This window comes from Balaenoptera acutorostrata, chromosome 1 (assembly GCF_949987535.1).
Source record: "Balaenoptera acutorostrata chromosome 1, mBalAcu1.1, whole genome shotgun sequence".
NCBI classification, from domain to species: Eukaryota; Metazoa; Chordata; class Mammalia; order Artiodactyla; family Balaenopteridae; genus Balaenoptera; species Balaenoptera acutorostrata.
The window spans coordinates 52,766,239-52,784,742 of record NC_080064.1 but is presented as its reverse complement, the minus strand read 5'-3'; the positions used below and the strand labels follow the sequence as shown (position 1 = coordinate 52,784,742).

At 37.4% G+C, this 18,504-nt stretch overlaps 1 protein-coding gene across 4 annotated transcripts in view; it reads right to left on the bottom strand.

Annotated features, from left to right (window-relative positions):
• The window catches only part of NFIA (nuclear factor I A), a 379,131-nt gene that overhangs the window by 192,912 nt on the left and 167,715 nt on the right, over positions 1 to 18,504 (bottom strand). For all 4 annotated transcript variants that reach the window (XM_057547737.1, XM_057547732.1, XM_057547739.1 and 1 more), the window contains exon 3: positions 1,544 to 1,609. In XM_057547737.1, coding sequence (XP_057403720.1) covers positions 1,544 to 1,609 — 66 coding nt within the window. The remainder of the gene's footprint in view (positions 1 to 1,543; positions 1,610 to 18,504) is intronic.

The window sequence follows — 18,504 nt, the reverse complement described above, 5'->3', positions numbered from 1 at the left end:
TAAAAACAAGCCTTCAGAGGTCTCTCTCTCTCTCTCTCTCTCTCTCTCTCCTTTTCTCTTTTTAATGCCTGCTGTGAAAAGATGACTTTGATAAGGAAAATACCACCAAAATACCAGGTTGAGGAGAGGAATAGTCAGATAGTGTATATTTAATATGGGAGCCCAACAGTGTTATAGAGAATTTCCCAGGCTTGGGAAATGAAACGATCCTGAGAAATCAGTGATGGGATATTCAGTGTGGTAAACTCAATCCTCCACACCACAAAACTGACATAATTCAGTTTACCTATCTATTCCAAAAGATCAGATGGAGATCAAAACGGAAAAATAGATAGAACAACTAAAAGAAGAGAGTCAGGAGGAATGAGGTCATTCTAAGTAAGTGAAAAACAATGTATGGTAGAACTATACTGACTAGAAAAATAATACGAGGAATACTGAACAACAGCCAACTTTTTTAGTGTAAAGTCTATGAAAGACACTATGGTAAGTATGTTATACACATTATCTTATTTAATTCTTCAACATGTCAATACAATTATTACCATACCACTTCAAAGATGAGGAATAAATCAATACTCTGGGAGGGTAAATAACCTATTCAACATTACAAAGGCAGGAAGTAGTAGAGGCAGACTTTGAACACAGGTCTGACACCACAGCCTGAGCTTTTAGCCTCGCTGCCATATTCCCCTCAAAGGTCCCTCAAGGTCAAGTTCCCATTAGAGTCTTCAGCTCTCTCACCAGGGAAGATCACTTTGGAATTTTATGAGGTGATATCCATGAAAGTGTACAATACAATGTTTAGCATGTCATGGGTATCACTAGTTTACTTCTCGATTTTTATTGAAACTGATGGTTTTACTCAATCTTAAATTCTAACCTATGACAACCTTTTTCGTCCTTGGAGTGCATATACCACACAGTTAGTATTTTAGTGGATACTATTATATTCATATATAAAGTGTGTATTCTAGGTTAGTCAAGTTTCTGCAAAGGAAAGTTTATATATTTATGCAATTGATGAGTTTAATTCTGTCACGTATCCTTCGTGTTTTATTTTAGACAATTTGAAGTGAAAAATCCTTCAAAGGCAGAGATGATTTTCTTAAAGCAATTAGCAAAGGCTTTGAAAAGGCCTCAAAAATACTTGTCAGTCAATAAACTTAAATCACTAGTGAAGAAGATTGTGGGTCACTTGCCACCTTAAAAGGAACTGAAATGAAAAGGCGTTGGCTCCTCACTTAACGCTGTAAAAGATCTTGATCTGGTAAATCAACACCGCCTCTCACAGTAATCAACTTTCTTGGGAACTAAGGTTCTTATGAGTACCCTGATAGGGCTTGTGGCTGAGGGGAAGGGTTTGGGGCGGCTAGAGTGGCCCAGAAAACTCCTTGAGTCCTCAAGATTGTTCTGACCGTGGGCCGCCCATAGGGGCAGACCTCAAAATCCTTGTACTTGGTTGGCTGCTGGCTACCATGGACTCTCAAAGCAGCACTCAAGAGTCTCAAAGCAGCACTCAAGAGTCCCAAAGTAAACTCACCATTTTCTGGCTGGTCCTTAATGTCAGCGTCACTTGGCTGGCTGGGACTTTCAGATTGACTTGAATCTGAAAAACATAAAAATACGGCCAAAAATTACAGGGTCTGTGAAGGAAAATGGATCAGAGGTGCCAGACTTTCTCAAAAGGTTCAGCATGGAAACTAGGAATGAGAACGTTACAGAAGTGACATGATGATCGAAAAAAGAAGAGAGAAAAGACAGGGGGCGAAAAGCAGCAGAGGCCGCAGCCCGTGCCTTCAGAGAGGACTCTCGGTTCTGTTGACACCTCCGGTGGCGCTTGGCTTGCGCCAGATCATAACTTGAAACTCTTCAGAAACCATCCTCTTACAGAGAGACCATTTCCAAACTGCTCTTCTCCATTATTTATACACTAGAGTCTGATAAAGACTTCATCCTTCATTACACACATCTGAAGCTTGATTCAGAACATAATAAAGTGTCAAAACATATTTTGAAGCTGGTATATAAAAGCAACCCAAACAACAGAAACAAGTTCTGTTGATATTTAGCTCTGTATTACAGCAACAGACTATGCAGACTAACACCATTAAATACTAGAATCCTAATATTCTAGTGCATTTACTTAAAATAACAGGATCACTCAAAGACATCTTTCTTCCCTATTTTATAAGTATTATTTTCCTCTTGTACTGATGCATTTGGGAGATCCTAACAGGCCTTGTGAGCAAAAACAGGTTCTTACACACCTTTATTGGATCCCATTTATTTTTTATTTTAAAAACGCAATCATTTTCAAACAAAAAAATTTAATTCAATCAAATTAACTTCTAAATGAGATAATTTAAAATAAAGCAATATTTAATTTTAAGATGAGATAAAATTAAGTTAGATCAAAAAATTTCACAGAATTAGAAGTAAGAATACTTATGATACATTTTGGGGGGAAAGGAGAAAAAAGGCAAAATATTTCAAGGAGAGAGTTTTTTATGTAAAGCATTTTCTGAGACTTGAAACAATATATAACATTATCAAAAAACAAGCAAAAAATTTTTTCAGAAAAATCTCTGTATCTGTGGAAAGCCTGGATCTGAACTTTACCTTGACTTCACAGGGTTAGAATGGGCTGCCTGAAATTTGACCACATTTCAGCAAGTTCAGTGCAAGATCTGAAAGGTCATGACACTTAACTGTGATTAAATTGAAAATATTAATTCTGTTTCAACAGAGTTACAGTTTTAGCATTCTCTTTCTTGGAGATACTGCAAAAAGTAGCAGCACTACTAGTGACCCTAGGTCGAGAAGTGTTAATTTATTACTTTAAGAAAGGCTCCCTGCTTTTAGGCAAATGAAGATTTTAATTATTGGGAAGTACTATTTTTTAAATGTCTATTTAAAAATTTTCAGATGCTCTTAACCTGGTAACTAGAGAAAAAATTCTAGATTGATTCAAAGGTTCAAATAGCAAATGATGTGAAAATTTGAATTTTTATTTGTCCGGCAAAGTGATAGCTTTTATCATAATGTAACAATAGCCATAGTGAAGACACAAACAAAAAGCATTACAGGTCAAAAAACTTTAGAGAAATTCTTCAGAATGAACCACAAAGTTAAACACAAAGTCTGCACTGAAAATTGGAATACAATTTATATCGGATTACCTTTGAAATTTTAACTCCATAAATTAACATTATTTTTATAGCAAACGATTCAAAAACACGGCATGATTACCTTTGAAATTTTAACTCCATAAATTAACATTATTTTTTATAGCAAATGATTTAAAAACACGGCATGACTACCTTCGCTTTTTCTAAGGGAATATCCTGTAATTTCGCCATTAAAAATTACAAATTAAACATTCTTAGAAGTAATTCAACATGTTTTAGGAGAAAGACATACCTTCATTATTTTTGTACTAGAAAATTTTAAACCATTAATATCCACTATTAAAGTTAAAGAAAATATCTAAGTTTGTGTTAGGGAAAGTTAAAATTCTTCCTGATCATGTCCCAGAATAGATACATAAAATTTTGCCAAACAGAACATTTTCTTTGGAATAAGACTAGCAAACCTAACTTTCTATATGATAGCTTAGCCAATATTCTTTTTCTTGATGTAATATCTTTACGATTAATCACTTTACAAAAAGAAAAATATTTTTTATCTCAATTAATTTAAATATACCATAGCCAATTACTTTTCTGATATTTAACTATTAATACTAAGCTAAGGTAAAAAAATAATGAGTGATCCAAACAATTGTTTTAATAACCTAAAAGTGGACTTCTTTGTTCTTTTAAATTTTCTTTTACATTTGTCACCCTATATTTATAGAAAGGTAGCATAATTATGGAAAACATGAACAGCAACAAAAGATGGCAACAGGTATGTTCAAAGAAAGTTTAAAATTCCAAGCCACAGAAAAAGAAGCAAACAAACAGCAAATGACTGAGCGGCAGGAAAACAGCTCAGAGTTGGTCTGAAAGGGGCCGCAGCACTCCTGTGAAAGCTCAGATACAAACACTGGAGAAGGCATCTAGCCAAACTGAAAACGGAATTTAATTTCTCCACTTTTATTCAAAAGCTTGGGGATACTGTTCTCCACCGGAGGACTGCATACTAAAATACACCATCTTGGTAACGGATAGGGAAAGCCAAAGATCTACAAGAAAAGTTAAATGATCTAAAGACTTAAGTAATTATTTTCTACCATGGGCTGTTGAATGCCGTTTCTATTTTGAACCAACAAGGAGCAAAATTACCCAGTGCTGGTGCAATTCTATGCTGAGAACGCATGGATACTTTTCTCTGGTATTGCAAAAGGTCACCAATGCTGTTAAGTATGGAGCTGCCCAGAAAACCAGAATTATAAAATTAATTTCTACCCATACATAATTGATACAAATGAAAGATCTCTTTCTTAAGCATTTGCATTAAAACACTATCACGAAGGTTAACAACTAATTTACTTTTCTGTTTTAAATACTTGGTAGAGACTTGTCAGAAGCCAAGGTAACTTTATGTCTTACTTTTGGGGACAATTATCACATGGTCTTTTGATTCCCACCACCTGAAATAATTAGAGGCCCCAGAAAAAAAAAAAAAAAAAAACACCTGCATAGAACTGGGTGCTCTTCCTGTATCTGAGTCTCCCACAGCAGTGACTTTCTCTGGTTCCCTGGTTGAAAGCCAGAAAATTTGTATATTACAATGAAGAGAATATTATTTAAAATATGTTTAAATGATGGAGTTGGAAATGCTACTGTGAGGAAGTATATTAGGGTTATCAGTTTTTTTTCCATCTAGGGATTTGTTTTTTTGTTTAAGGAACCTTAGACTTCAACCTAACCTAAAAGAAAAGCAATTTTTCTTTTGGTTTGCAAAAAATTTATGAGCAGAAATTTAAACCTAAAATTGACAGGGTTTTCATATAGGAGGCTGGATTGAGACCTCTTAATTGAACTGGTAGTCATCTACCTATGCATTTTTATGGCGCCTACAGCTATATTGCTGGAGTACTCAGACAAAGATATTTCACTACCCGTATAATCACTAGGGAAAGGAATAAAATAAATCCTAATGCCTACACACTAGCCTCTGCGTCCATGAGCATGTGCAGTGCAGGAACAGAAACCTTGTACTGGATTTGCTACTTATGCATGGATCCAGTCCCCCTAACCTCAATTCTGCTCCCCTTCAACTTGGAACCTCAGAGAATACTCCTTTTGGTATGGTGAAGAGTGACAAAAACATGACAATATGGTAAAACTGGTCAGGCAAAAATATAGACATCGCTTCCATGTATTTTCTGTTCTCTAGGCATGATGCAAAGATGGGATACTGTTAAATCTTCCTGTGCTCGACCCAGAATTAAACTTTTCCTCTCTGATTCCTCTTTTATTGGCCATACAATCGCTTACAATGTGATTTACATTATGTTGCACGATGGTACTCTTCAATGATCTCCTATGAGAATTTGAGCTCCATCAGAAAAGAATTCCTTTCTTCCTCTAGTCTTACCCCCAGTACCTTCCAAGGGTACCTGGCCCAGCTAAGGATTTGATAACCGCTGAACTAAAGAGATGAATTTTCACTTGTTGTTCAGCTTTCTAATGCTGAACTACTGCCAGTGACTGAAAATATACTAAATTCACACCTAAAAGCAGATTGGGACTTATGAAATGAAAAAGGAGGGCAGAAAAGGTCTTTATTTCTGCTTCATGTCCCCCTTCGTGGGACCTGGCAAGGAAGAGGGAGGCACACCCCTCTGGCTCGTGAGTAGGAAGTCTTGCACAGCGTTTAGAAGTTGCAGACAATCACCTCCTCTGATCCCCTGGCCGACACACCCACAAGAGGCTCCTTAGAATAATAAGAGCTGAGAGTGGTGTCTGACACATAAAAGGCCCCCCAGAAATGTGTGCAGGCTAAAATGATGGATGGCAGGAATATTTCACACATTCAAAAAACACAAAGATAAGAGAAAGCTGCCATATTCTGATGCCCGAAGAGGGACTCAAAATCCTAACAACTGCTGTAGTGAACAGCTGATAAAAGAAGAGCAGTCACGCAGTGGTGGGGAACCCTTCCCACCCCGAAACAAACCAGTGTAATTCCTATTCAGTCCACATGATATCAACAAAAGTCTATGGACCATGAAAGTACAAATTCAGGTTCCAGGGGAAAAATAATTTCACCTAAGTTCAACCTCCCTACATGCATATTGATTTGGTTAAAGATGAAGCTTGAAAAGTCTTTGTTAGAATTTTGTGTCCAGTTTTAAATCTCCCAAATTACAAGGTGATACGAAGAGATCAGAAGGCATCCAGAAACAAAAATGAGTTAAGTCAAGTGAAAGAAAGAAAGTGAAAATGCCGCCAAAAAGAGATGCAGTTGTTTTTCATAGTGTGAAAAAGAAAAGGCAAAGTCAGGAATGAATACTTTCCCGCAAATAAATGAAGCGTTAGGAACATTCCTGGGGTAAAAGACAGTAAGGAATAGAGTGATTATATTCTGAATATAATAAATACCCTCTAGGATTGTAGAACTTAAAGATTTTAAAAATTTAGGTAGATTTTTTTTTTTCTTACAGAGGTTTGGGAAGATGAGTAGTTTGCAAAAGAGTCAAGCCAAAGAATCCAAGATTCATTTTTCTTCGTCCATGATGTTATAGAAATCTATTTCTGATTGGTAGTATAAGGCTTAGAACTACTCTATTTTGATCATTCAGTACCATAAGATGTTTATTACAGTAAGGAAATCTAGAAAAATGGCTATAATAGTCAACATTTTGCTTATTAGTCTCTCTCATAGCTGCAGTTATAAAAGAAATATTATTGTAATACTTTATAAACTTTAGGAATATTGTCTGTTTTTTCCAGTGTCACCATAACCTTAAAGACTGAGGTGTGAGGAAATATTTTAAAAACCTTTGAGATGTAGAATGTCACTGCACAGGTGCACATATGTATATACAATCTGGGGCTTACGAGTAAAACTGATGAATACAATACCATCCACTAAATATAACAGTATCCATTATGGTCTGGCAAAGAACAAACAGAATTTTGTAATACTATCATTAAATCTGGACCACCAAAAATCTTCAGTTATCAACAGCATTTTCAGAGAATGGATAAAATCCTTTAAGCTCAGTAAACAACCAAACCAATATTTAATAGTAATTAATGTATACAACTGTGGCCTACTTAATGAAAAACAAATACACAACAACCTGGTTTTTAAAACAAATTATGAGGTGAGTCACACCATAAAAGTTTTCTTATCTTTGAAAATGGAAACACTCCATGGTTCTTTAAATGGGAAGTCTTATCTTTACCGTATTTAAAATACAAAATTTGATCTGTGTAACTTTCCCAGTAAGCTAGAATTGCGTGGGTCATGATAACCGCAGTAATCAAGGTATGCACAGCAAATCCTTCTTCACCGGAAGGGAGGTGGGGAGATGGGGCAGAGGGAAAACCCTAATTCCAAAAGGACCAGGCTAGTTTGTACACGTTGGCCCTTGAATCCTCTAATCCGAATCCGAGCGGGAAGGCTTGTGTTCACGCAGCAGAGACTTGGAAGGGCTCCACCAGACCACCCCGGGGCCTGCCAGCTGCTCGGGAGATCCACCCCTTAGCCACTCCCGGGTATGGCATTTTCGGGGTCGGAACTTAAAAGCGTTATATAATCTAGATGACGACCATTTTCTTTCTTAAAACTTTTTTTTTTTTACATGCCTTTCTGAAGAAGAATTTGTGAAATATTAAATTTGCAGGAATTAGATTTTTTGGCATTAATGCTGGTATTCAAGGCCCATCTGTTTAGTCAGGGCTGTGTATGATGATGAGTGTTTAGGTTGAAGAGTGATTCAACTGTCTTATCACCTACTCATAAACGTGTTATTTGGCTACGTGCGCAGGGAGGTTGTGGAATGATACACAGTTTTAACACGTTGAGAAAAAAAGTAAAATGGTCTCACCATTGTTGTGTTATGACACTGAGGGGGAATCATTGCTAAGCTTTGAAAATTACAAATTCAGTCACTCTGAAAGTAAAGACCAAATGACTCAATCTTTAAACCTTCCATCTTCGCATGAGGCTGATTTCCAGTTGTCGTCGGCTTTTTCAGCAAAGTTATAAATGAAGTCAATGGCAAGAATGTGGTGATTACAAAAGATATGTAAGCACGATACTCTGACTAAATGTATAATTTCTCGTATTTTCTTTGACAAGGGTCTCTGACTAAAATAAACTAAAATTGATGTAACCACTTTGAATTTTGTTTTTCTCATAACGGGGGCTGTGTTAACATGTGATGGTGATCTGTTGATCAATTCAGAACTCACATTAGTGAGTCAACCTGGTTACCTGCCCACTAATGTGTAAACAAAGACCTGCCTAAAAAGCCGTGAGTATAACATTGTTGCATATCAGAATTGTGCTCAATTTCCCCTTTTGAGTCACTTTTTTCACAAACAAAATTAATTATAACAGTAAGTTCTTGGGGTTCTTAGAAGAAAATATACTTGAAGATTACTTATGTAGTCAATCTATACAACTGGAAGTAGAAAAACTCCCTGTATACTTCCATACTATAAAAACAAATGTGTCAAATGAAAATGATGCATAATTTAGTTATAGTCTATACACATTATTTTCATGTGTCTGGATATCTGTAAAAAATTTTATTAAAATAATAAAATGATCTCTGTTGAGGATAATCATAGCTATTTAAGTTCAGTTAGTATTCTAAGGATTAACTTTTTTTGCATTCCTATTTCACTATTGAAAGAAGTATGAAAAGGTACAAAGATGGAATCCTAAAAAAATCTGAGCTATATAATTTAACTCTGGATCTCGGTTTTTTTCACCTGTAAAATGGGAACACTAATGACTATTTTGCCTAAGTTAATAGAGTTGTTGTGTGGCTCAAATAAAATAAGGCAAGAAGACCTGATTTTGAAACTATAAGGTCCCCCCAAAAGAAATGTGCTTTTACCTCTGCGATATAAATCTTCCCATCCATATACATTTTTGTTTCTTCTAAAAAAATCAACCCCAGCCCACACATGACATGATTCTGGTATAAAGCGTCCGCATCACAGCCCTGCATTTAAAGTAAAGGTTCTTAATTCCAATATACTGGGAAAGAGATTATCTCTGATAATGGAAATTTAAATCTCAGCTTGCCGTTGTTTATTCCAGACAGACATTTGTGTGTTAAGTCTGTTTATCAGGCAACACTTTGTCTAAGCCAGGAAGTAGTCAGTCTTTGTAACAAGATGTATGCAAATGAATTTCCCATGAGTCTCCACAGCAAATTGTAGTAAGAAAAAAGAAAATTCCTTGCTACTTTACCAGCAAGAAGCTACCTCAAAAGTAGACTAGAGACAGAGAACTATGAGCTAGACTATGCTGATGAGTTTAAATGAATCCTAAATATGTGCTCACAGTCTGTTGCTCTTTATTCTAAGCAGACTTGGTGCCTTACATCTGTTTATCAGACAACACTCTGTCTGGCTTTGTAACCTGTGTGAAAACCAACGGTGACCATAATCCCATGAAATAACCTGTCGGAGGCAAAACTCCAAACCTCCCATCACTTTAAGGACCCCCACCAATAGACGTTCCTATGAAACCTTTGAAACTTTTAAAAAATACATCCAACTCTAACTTTTGCTCACCTTCTATCTTAACTTTTCTACACTCATTGAATTCCCTAAAGGCACGATAGCCTCAGGACAGAATGGTGAATTTTATCATGCAATTTGGACTGATAAATAAAAAATTTGCTAACATGCCCTATCTAATGATCAAGACCAGGGAGTTTTTTTTTTTAAATACTTTTTTCTATCGTAATAGAAAAATGTTTATTCTTTTATTCTATTACTAAAGTATCTATCCCGGGATCCTCTTTTTTTTTTTTTTAAATCCTAATATAACTGACTCTTTTTAAAAAATATATACATGAAGAGTTGAAAAGTGTATTTCTTTTTATTTTTCTTGTTGGTTTTCTATAGGGTTTGAAAATCTTACCAAAGGCATCAAATTGGTTGAGCTTGTCTTCCTAGACAAAATAAACACTTTAGGACTCTCCTTGTTTGTATTCTCCTCAGTGGTGCTGTATGCATCAGCAGCTAAAAACAAAGAAACTTTTTAGCTGCTCAGACAAAATGCAGAAGCTTCCCAAACAAGGAGGCAAGGGAGGGGGCACGGGCGGAGGGGACGGTAGGGGTGGAGAAGTGTGCAGAAAGTCTGACAGTCCATTCAATATAGGGATGATGGCTATAATGCACCCAGGGTCCCCTTGCTAATTAAATATGCATTGGCACAGTTTTGATCGATGCAAGCCATGGATCAGATGACACACCTGCAAAATCTTGAGCCCAGAGCTCCCAGGAAAAGGGAAAATACAGTCTTGTCTCCTTATCTTTGTTTTCAAAGGCTCTCAATTTCTGTGCTTAGATATCTAATTTAATTCTCTCACCCCTCAGCAAACTGGATTAGGGAAGTCAATACTGCCTTTGTGCATCGACAGGAAAACACAGCTTTCCTTTTATTCAATTTAGCTATGACCTTTATACAAAGATAATGACAACTGTCTAAAAGTAAGGTGAAGGCCTCAAGAAGAAGACCCCCTGAGCGAAGGCTCCCATGGAATTCTGGATGACAAGGTAGCGGGGTTTACTGTGACATTTTCCTGCTTGGAAAGGAAAAAAAGGAGGAAAGGGAATTAAGAATTGGTGGGCGGGCGGGAAGGGGAGGGATGGGACACAGGGAGAAAGCATGGTGGAAGAGATTTCAATCCACTGACTAAACGACGAAACTCTCACAAATCAAATCACTGGACCGTGTCATATCCATAACCAGAGAATAATGTTGTCAAAGAAGATCATGAGAATGGCATAGTAACAATTTGCCTAAAAAATGCAGACGCCTTAATGAGAAGGCTGAAGATTCTGTGGTTGGGTAAATCAGGAGGTTTGGGGTTTTTTGTTTCTTTGTTTCTTTCCTTTTTTTCCCCCCCTTGAAGCTTTTGAGAAAACAGGACTATCAGTGTGTTTGTGAGTCCCAACACCAGTGATAGCTAGAGATTTTTGGAGAAGCCTGGGATTCTGCAGTGCTCCAATGTTCAGACCACGACTCCTAACCAAAGGGGAAAATGATACTGGAAGAGTCTCCTGAAGAAGCACTGCTTCCTTTTAACTTCCTTGTCTTTGGGCTTACTTGTTCCATTCATTAATTCAGGCATTCATCAACGCATCTACTATGAGCCTTTCTCCCTGAGTACGTGGTGATAAAAATTTAAAAAGGCAAGGTCTCTGCTCTCAAGGATCTCTCAAGTCAATCGGAATAACGATAATAAAATCAAGGTTCTGTGGCATCCCCTCTTGATTAAGTCCTGTCCTCTGGTGAAATTAACGTACAGCAACGTGTTACTGTGCACACTTGTAATGGCTTTTGTTCTCTTACCATTCGCAATCAGTACTGTACCACTAAGTGTAGCCTTGTAGCAGAAGTTACAGTAGCCTGGACGATAACTGGTGGTGGAATGGGTGGCTGGGATTAACTTTTCTAGTAAGATGTACAGAGGTTTAGGCAGAGTCCTTTCACGTGAAAGATGAAGCTATATTACTGCATAGTTAGCATTGCTGGGAATGGTGTAAAATATCAAAATGGTTTTTAAAAATCAGGTTTTTCCCCCCTTAGAAACAACTTCATAGACACTATTCCTAATCAGGCCTGGTGTACTCCCTTTCACAGAAATGACTGTTTAACAAAGGTAGCTGTGGTACACTGAAAAAGGTAGAGGACTTGGTATTAGAAAACCTGAGTTTGAGTCCCTTCTTGGCCATTTATATTCGCTTTGTGGAACTGGGCAAGCCCCTTTACTCCTCTGAATTTCAATTTACTCATCTTCCAAATGCCTGACTTTCAAGATTATGAGAACTGAATGGCATGATTTAAAATGCCTTGTAAATTATAGCAGCTATAACTCTAACTGTACACTGCAGACATTTGCTAATGTATAGAAACTGGTTAAAGAATCACACTGACTACTTACTTTTATTTCTTGTCTCATTATTTTTACTGCACAGAGCATGGTATCTAGAACATATACGTACTAATAGATATTTGTTGAAATGGAATTGAAGAGGGTGAAAGAATTGCTCTTTCAGGGCCATGAAGTACAATAGGGCCTATCTTGGGAGATGTCAACAGATGTTTGGGGGTAAATTTTCTGGCTTTGGGGAGACTGCATGACTGGATGCTGGTATATCCCATGTGGTGAGAACAGACCTTACGGGATTCATAGGCTTGGCTTTCTGGTCCTAGATTCAGGACCAGAATGAGGGGGGTTAGGCACCCGTAAAGGTTCTTTCCAGCCCTAGAGTTCTAATTTGAAACAGATCATTAGCAATCCAGTTGCTGGTCTTCTGGCTGCATTCAAGGCTGGGACCCACATTTCATCAAAAGGGACTGGGTGATATTAGCTGCTGATCATAAGTACAATTAGAAATAACATCAGTTCAATAATCATTATAAGTCAAAGACTGTCTCTTCTTTACCTTATAAATGATGACAAATAACCTACTATGAATTGTAAATGTTTTTCTTCAGTGACTTGGCCAGTCCTGACTACAGGAACCAATAAACAGTGTTTTCTTTTTATTTCTTAACCCATCATGTAATTCAGAACACCAGGAAACTTTTTGTTTCAGGAGCTACTGTATAAGGTATCCTTGAAGAATTTAGCCTAGGTCCTAGGTCTTAGACTAGTATTGAGGACAATACTTTTTCAAAAACACTTTAGATATACCTTCTCATATATACAGTCAACCATTGACAACACAGGTTTGAATTGTGCGGGTTCACTGTATAAGCAGATTTTTTTTCTATAGTAAATACTATAGTACTACACGATCCATGGTCGGTTGAATCTGCCGATGTGGAACCGCAAATACAGAAGAATGGCATACACTGAGCAATGGCTATAAGTTATATGAGGATTTCTGACTGTGTGGAGGGTTGGCACCCCTAATCCCTGTGTCGTTATAATATGTAATGTAAAATATATATATTTTTAACAATGTGCTTTCAGTTTCCACATTGACAATAACTTTTCCCTAACAACTTGGTTTCTGGACTTTTAACAAATATGCATGAAAACAGGGAGCTATCATTTGGTCAGCCAAAAAGGGGTCCTCAGACTCCCACAGCATCATAACAAAGTTCAAGTGACAGCTGATTCTTTAGAAATTCACCCAAGCGTTCTGCAAGTAGAAATAATCATATATGTTTTGCTTCTATGTCTTTATGATAGATAAAATGATTTAAATGTACTGAATCATTTCACTTTTAGGAGTTTCCATTTGGATTCTATCATGGCTTTCTCCCTGACATATGCAGTGCTAAGTTATTTAAAATTAATTGCAGTACAATATTTTAAAATTTCTTCACATGGTGCTAATCTCAAGTGCTTTGGATGTTTGAACCACACTTGGAAGCCATCAAGTTCTGTGTATCTTTATACCATGGAGCAGTTAAACATGCTAAAAAGATTAGTCAGTGAACTTTAATCTATAACCAAAACTATACTAAATTATAAAATTTCAAAAATGTGTGAGTTGATACAAATGAGAAAACTGCAAACACCCTGCATAAAAAGAAAAAAACAAACCTAGATAATTAAAACACATGAATTTACTTATGTAGCTTTGAATCCAGAAAAGCTTTCAGAAATTCACCACAGATCATGGGGTCCTACCCACATAAACCCAATTAGGTGCCAGTTGAGCTTATGTGCTTTCACCTTCATCTGAAGTTCATTTTATCTGTCATTTTTATTTTCATTTTAGGATGCAATCTACATTCTTTTCTGTGGTTATGTTGAAGGCGGGATAAGTATTTTCCATTTCAGTAACTCAGTATGGATGAGTAATTTGCTTAGTAATAATCCTAAAATTAAACTGTCTTCCATACAATGTCTAGTAATAGTTTACGTAGGATTAGGCAAATGAACTGTCTTCAGGATGTGCTTTAAAAAAAAAAAGTTTCTTATTTGCCACCTGGATTTATTTTGATTTAAAAAAAAATCATGTTTTCTGGAAAGTTTCTAACAGAGGTGCTATCTTCAACACCTGCTCCTCATCAAAAAGTCTAAGTGGGTGACTGGAACTTCATACTGATTCACTTTTCAAGAACCATTATCACTCTAATGAATGACTAATAATTAGTGATTCCTAGGGAAAGAGGCTTATTTCAGTTCATCAAACATTTATCACCTACTGTGTGCAAGGCATTGTGAGCTTTTATTCAGTTCTGAGGTAGCTCATAATGTTGACTAAGAACTCCACTCATTCAACTCTGGATCGTTTATTAAAGTGTATATTACTTGTTTTTTAAGAGTAGCTATTCCCCCCAACCCCCCAATCTCCACCAGTGGTGGTGACATGGAGTGTTTCTGAGAACACTTTCCTAAGTCTATTAGGGGAGGAGAGAGGAGGTGGAGATTTCTACAAATAGGAAATGGTTTATCTGTTTGTTCTCTATTTAACAAAAATGATGAATCTCTGGGTTCCATGGTTTTTTCAATTTTTTGGTCACGGTGGAAGCCTACAGACAAGGGAAAGCTGAGAGGGAAGCTGGAGCACCAGCGTACAGAACAAAATCGACCAGTTCTACCTGCCAATCATACCCCATTATTACCCCACCTCACCCCTACACCCTATCCCTGCTGAGCTTCCTGAAGCAATGTTTAACCCCCTGCAGCATTCACACAGCCAAGGCCCAAACCTGGGGTTCAGAGTGATTTCAATATCACTTCTGTCTTTTCAGATTTACAATATTAAGATAAGCAAAGAATGGGACTTCCCTGGTGGTTAAGAATCCACCTGCCAATGCAGGGGACACAGGTTCGAGTCCTGGTCCGGGAAGATCCCACATGTCTTGGAGCAACTAAGCCCGTGCGCCACAACTACTGAGCCTGCGCTCCTAGAGCCCATGCTCCGCCAACAAGAGAAGCCACCACAATGAAAAGCACACACACCGCAACGAAGAGTAGCCTCTGCTTGCCACAACTAGACAAAGTCCGCACGCAGCAACGAAGACCCAACACAGCCATGAATAATAAATAAATACATAAATAAATAAGAAAGATAAGATAAGCAAAGAATAAAAGGTGACTAAATCATTTTTGGTTGAAATGGCTCAGTGGCCCTTCTAAACTGTCCTATTTTATTTTTTGGTTACTAGAAAAAAAGATTAAAAACAGATTATAAGTGGGGAAAACAAAGAAAAAGAAGAAATAGTAAAAAGAAAAAAAACCGCAGTAACAAAACAAGTGGCATCTTTGAACAGGGGTCAGAAATAGCAGCTCTTCGAATGAGACAGGAAATCTTATTTGCAACAGATCTGGGGAAAGTTACAAGAAAAAAAATCAGAGTTTATTCAGGAATTAAAGGTGACATAATACCTGCATGGTGTCTCTCAATTATCAGGTTTGTATTGGGGGATGGTTGGAACAATAGCAGAGCTTAACATGGGAATGCTGTAAAAGAAGGGATGAAGGCCTCCGTTATTTCCTTTAAGTCTGGCTACCACCTCCAAAAACAGCACGGAATTTCATAATTCTTTTCCATTTAGTAACTCTGGGGCAATAATTTCTTGTTATATTTATCCAAATGATCTCCAAAAAAAAAAAAAAATCACTGGGCTGGTTTTCATTTTCCATTTTTATTCCATACTTCAGCAACTCATCTAACAATTTAATGATTTCCTTTTCTCCTCTAAATGGATGTCCTGGAGAAAGGGGAAATTTTCTAAAGTCTTAGTCAACAGAGTCTTAAGTTTTTATCATACAAAACAGCCTCACATCACACCATTGTAGTCACATGTTCTCCCACCTGGTCTTAAAATCAGAAAGCACTTTGTTTTAATGCCGCCATGTTGGTATTGTTCTGACATGCTTAGACTTCAAAGGGGAAGACTTTGAACAAACCTATTTGGAAGGAATTTCATAAAAAACATTGGGGAAAAAAATTTTTTTAAATTAACAGGAAGAGTGTAACATCTCACCGGCAGTAGACAGGGAAATGAATTATTCAAAATTGTATACAAACCCTGACGTCATCATGAATAGAGGCAGGCTCTAAGGAACCTTACTGAGAAAAGCTGGTATTTACACAGTGATTGGAAGCAAAAAACAAAAAAGCAAAATAAGAAAAAAGAAAATAGAAAATCTTTTTTTTTTTTTCTTTTGCCACATAAAGAAAATCTCCTACACTGCTTTTCATAACCCCACCAAAACTCCCTACTGCGGCGTTCTCAAAGCACGACCTCTGGATTTCCGTAAGGAAAGTATAGCACAACATTAAAAAGTCCCAAGACTCTTCGAGAAGAAATTCATGCAGAACATCAAATGTTACTCAACATTTTCAAGGAACCATGATATGTCAAACAGACCACATGATGCAAGTACATTTAAATATAAGTTTCTATTTCTGTTTAAAAATAAAAAAGATCAGAAATCTGAATCTGGAAAAGCAAAATCTCTTGCAGGTTTAGAAAGCATATACAAAACCTGGCAAAAGAAAAACACTGTTCACTGCCACCATCTGCTTTCTGGCACAGAGGAAACTTTTACTAACAGCAACATTTTCTTACATTAGAAAATCCACTAATTAGTTTTGTTGTAATAAGAAAAATAACCTTTGCATGGAAGGCAGATTGCCAGCTCGCTTTTTTTTGTTGGCTGCACCTTGCAGCAGGCCTGTAACATTTCCATGTGAAGTTCACCTCTGAGTTCCCCTCTCCTGGAGTACTTTATTATTCCCTGTTTGGTCTAAAGAAAGTATTCACAAATGAGAGATCAAAAGTGAGAGCAACAGAGAGGAAAAGCTTTAAGGTATTTGGGTTAATATCCAAAAAAAGAACACCAGGTTCAGAATCAGGAAATCTGGGATCCAGAATCGATTGTTAAAAGCTCCGTAAACCTGGGTCTCATTTTTCTCATCTTTAGGGCTATTAAAGTAAATGAGCTCTAGCTTTCCCCTAAAATTCCTAAATTCTTGTAGCCTAAATCATTTTTTCCTAAGAATTGTACGTCCCAAGAAACTAGTGACTGCAAAAGAGTTAAGTGGAACTTCAGATGTCACTGATAAATCTGAAATAATTTTAGAAATGTTGACATATGCTGATTAAAATATTACAGATCTAGCAACCGAGGAAATGGAAACTCAACTGAAATTCCTTAATAATATACTCTCATCATTTAGTCAGCATATCATCACAGATAAAACCAACAAATATGGATCAAGCAACCACTGTGTGCCCAGCACTCTTGTAAGCCCTGGAGACAGAGCCATGAACAAGAGGCTCACAAGCTCTGGGCTCCCAACGTCTAGGTTCCAGGAAGCCTGCAGGCCCGGGAGCTGCCGGGCGTCCTCTGCACAATCACCCACCGCAAGTCCGCGTGCTGTGCCCCGGACAGGACGGCACCAACGGGGAGAGAAAATGTGTGTGTGCTCACCACACCGCAAGATCTGCTTGCAAGTTCCTTGAGAAAAGAAAATAAATGGGTACAAATACTTTCCGAGAAATTTTACGGAAAACAGACGTCATGTCTTTAGAAGCAAAGCAAAGTAGAACACTGAAAGGGCACACAGCCCCCCGTGAAAGACGTCTCAGGCTTACATTGTTCAAACTGGCCCTCTGCCTTGACTGAACGAATTTCCTTAGTTAAAAAAAAACTCACCACTTCCATTTTCTGGATTTTTTTTCTGTAGGCTCAAACTTAGCTACATTTAAAACACGAAACTGCAACGCACGATGACCTATTGCAAACTCAAATGTCCCCCTGCCTGAGGAATGAGTGACAGACTATCGCAAAGTTGATTAACCCACTGGTATTGCACAGCTCAGCCCACACTACTATTCTCAACTGTATGGCAACCACACATTGATGACCAGGCCAAGTGCCCATTGGGTTTATTAACCCTCAGCTGCCATTAAAATACAGTAATTAAAACTCTAACATTTTACCCAAAGCTTCCTGTCAAATATTTGAAAAGAGTTCAGTCAATTTATAGAGTTCTGTCTTTGCTTTTACTCTCTGTTTTTGTCAACACCCCACTTAGGCACAGGAAGTAATTGCCTTCTTTTCCGATGCCGGTTAGTCACATTTATATAGCACAGATCCCTGCCCTGAATTTAGAAGATAATTCAGGGTAGAAGAGGATGAAGACAGGATCCTTTCCCTTCCTCCTGGCAGAATTAATCCCTCCTTCCTCTGGCTTCCTACAGCCTCGTTACTAAGAACAGGGCTCAGCTTCTATTTCATTTCTCCGTGTGTATAATCCCCACATGCCCTAGCAACAAGTTGCAAGCCCTTGAGGGCACATGTTTAAAGAAAGGTTTGCACATAGTAAATGCTCAATAAGTGACCTTGAATAGAGGAATAGAGGGGAGAGGCTAGTC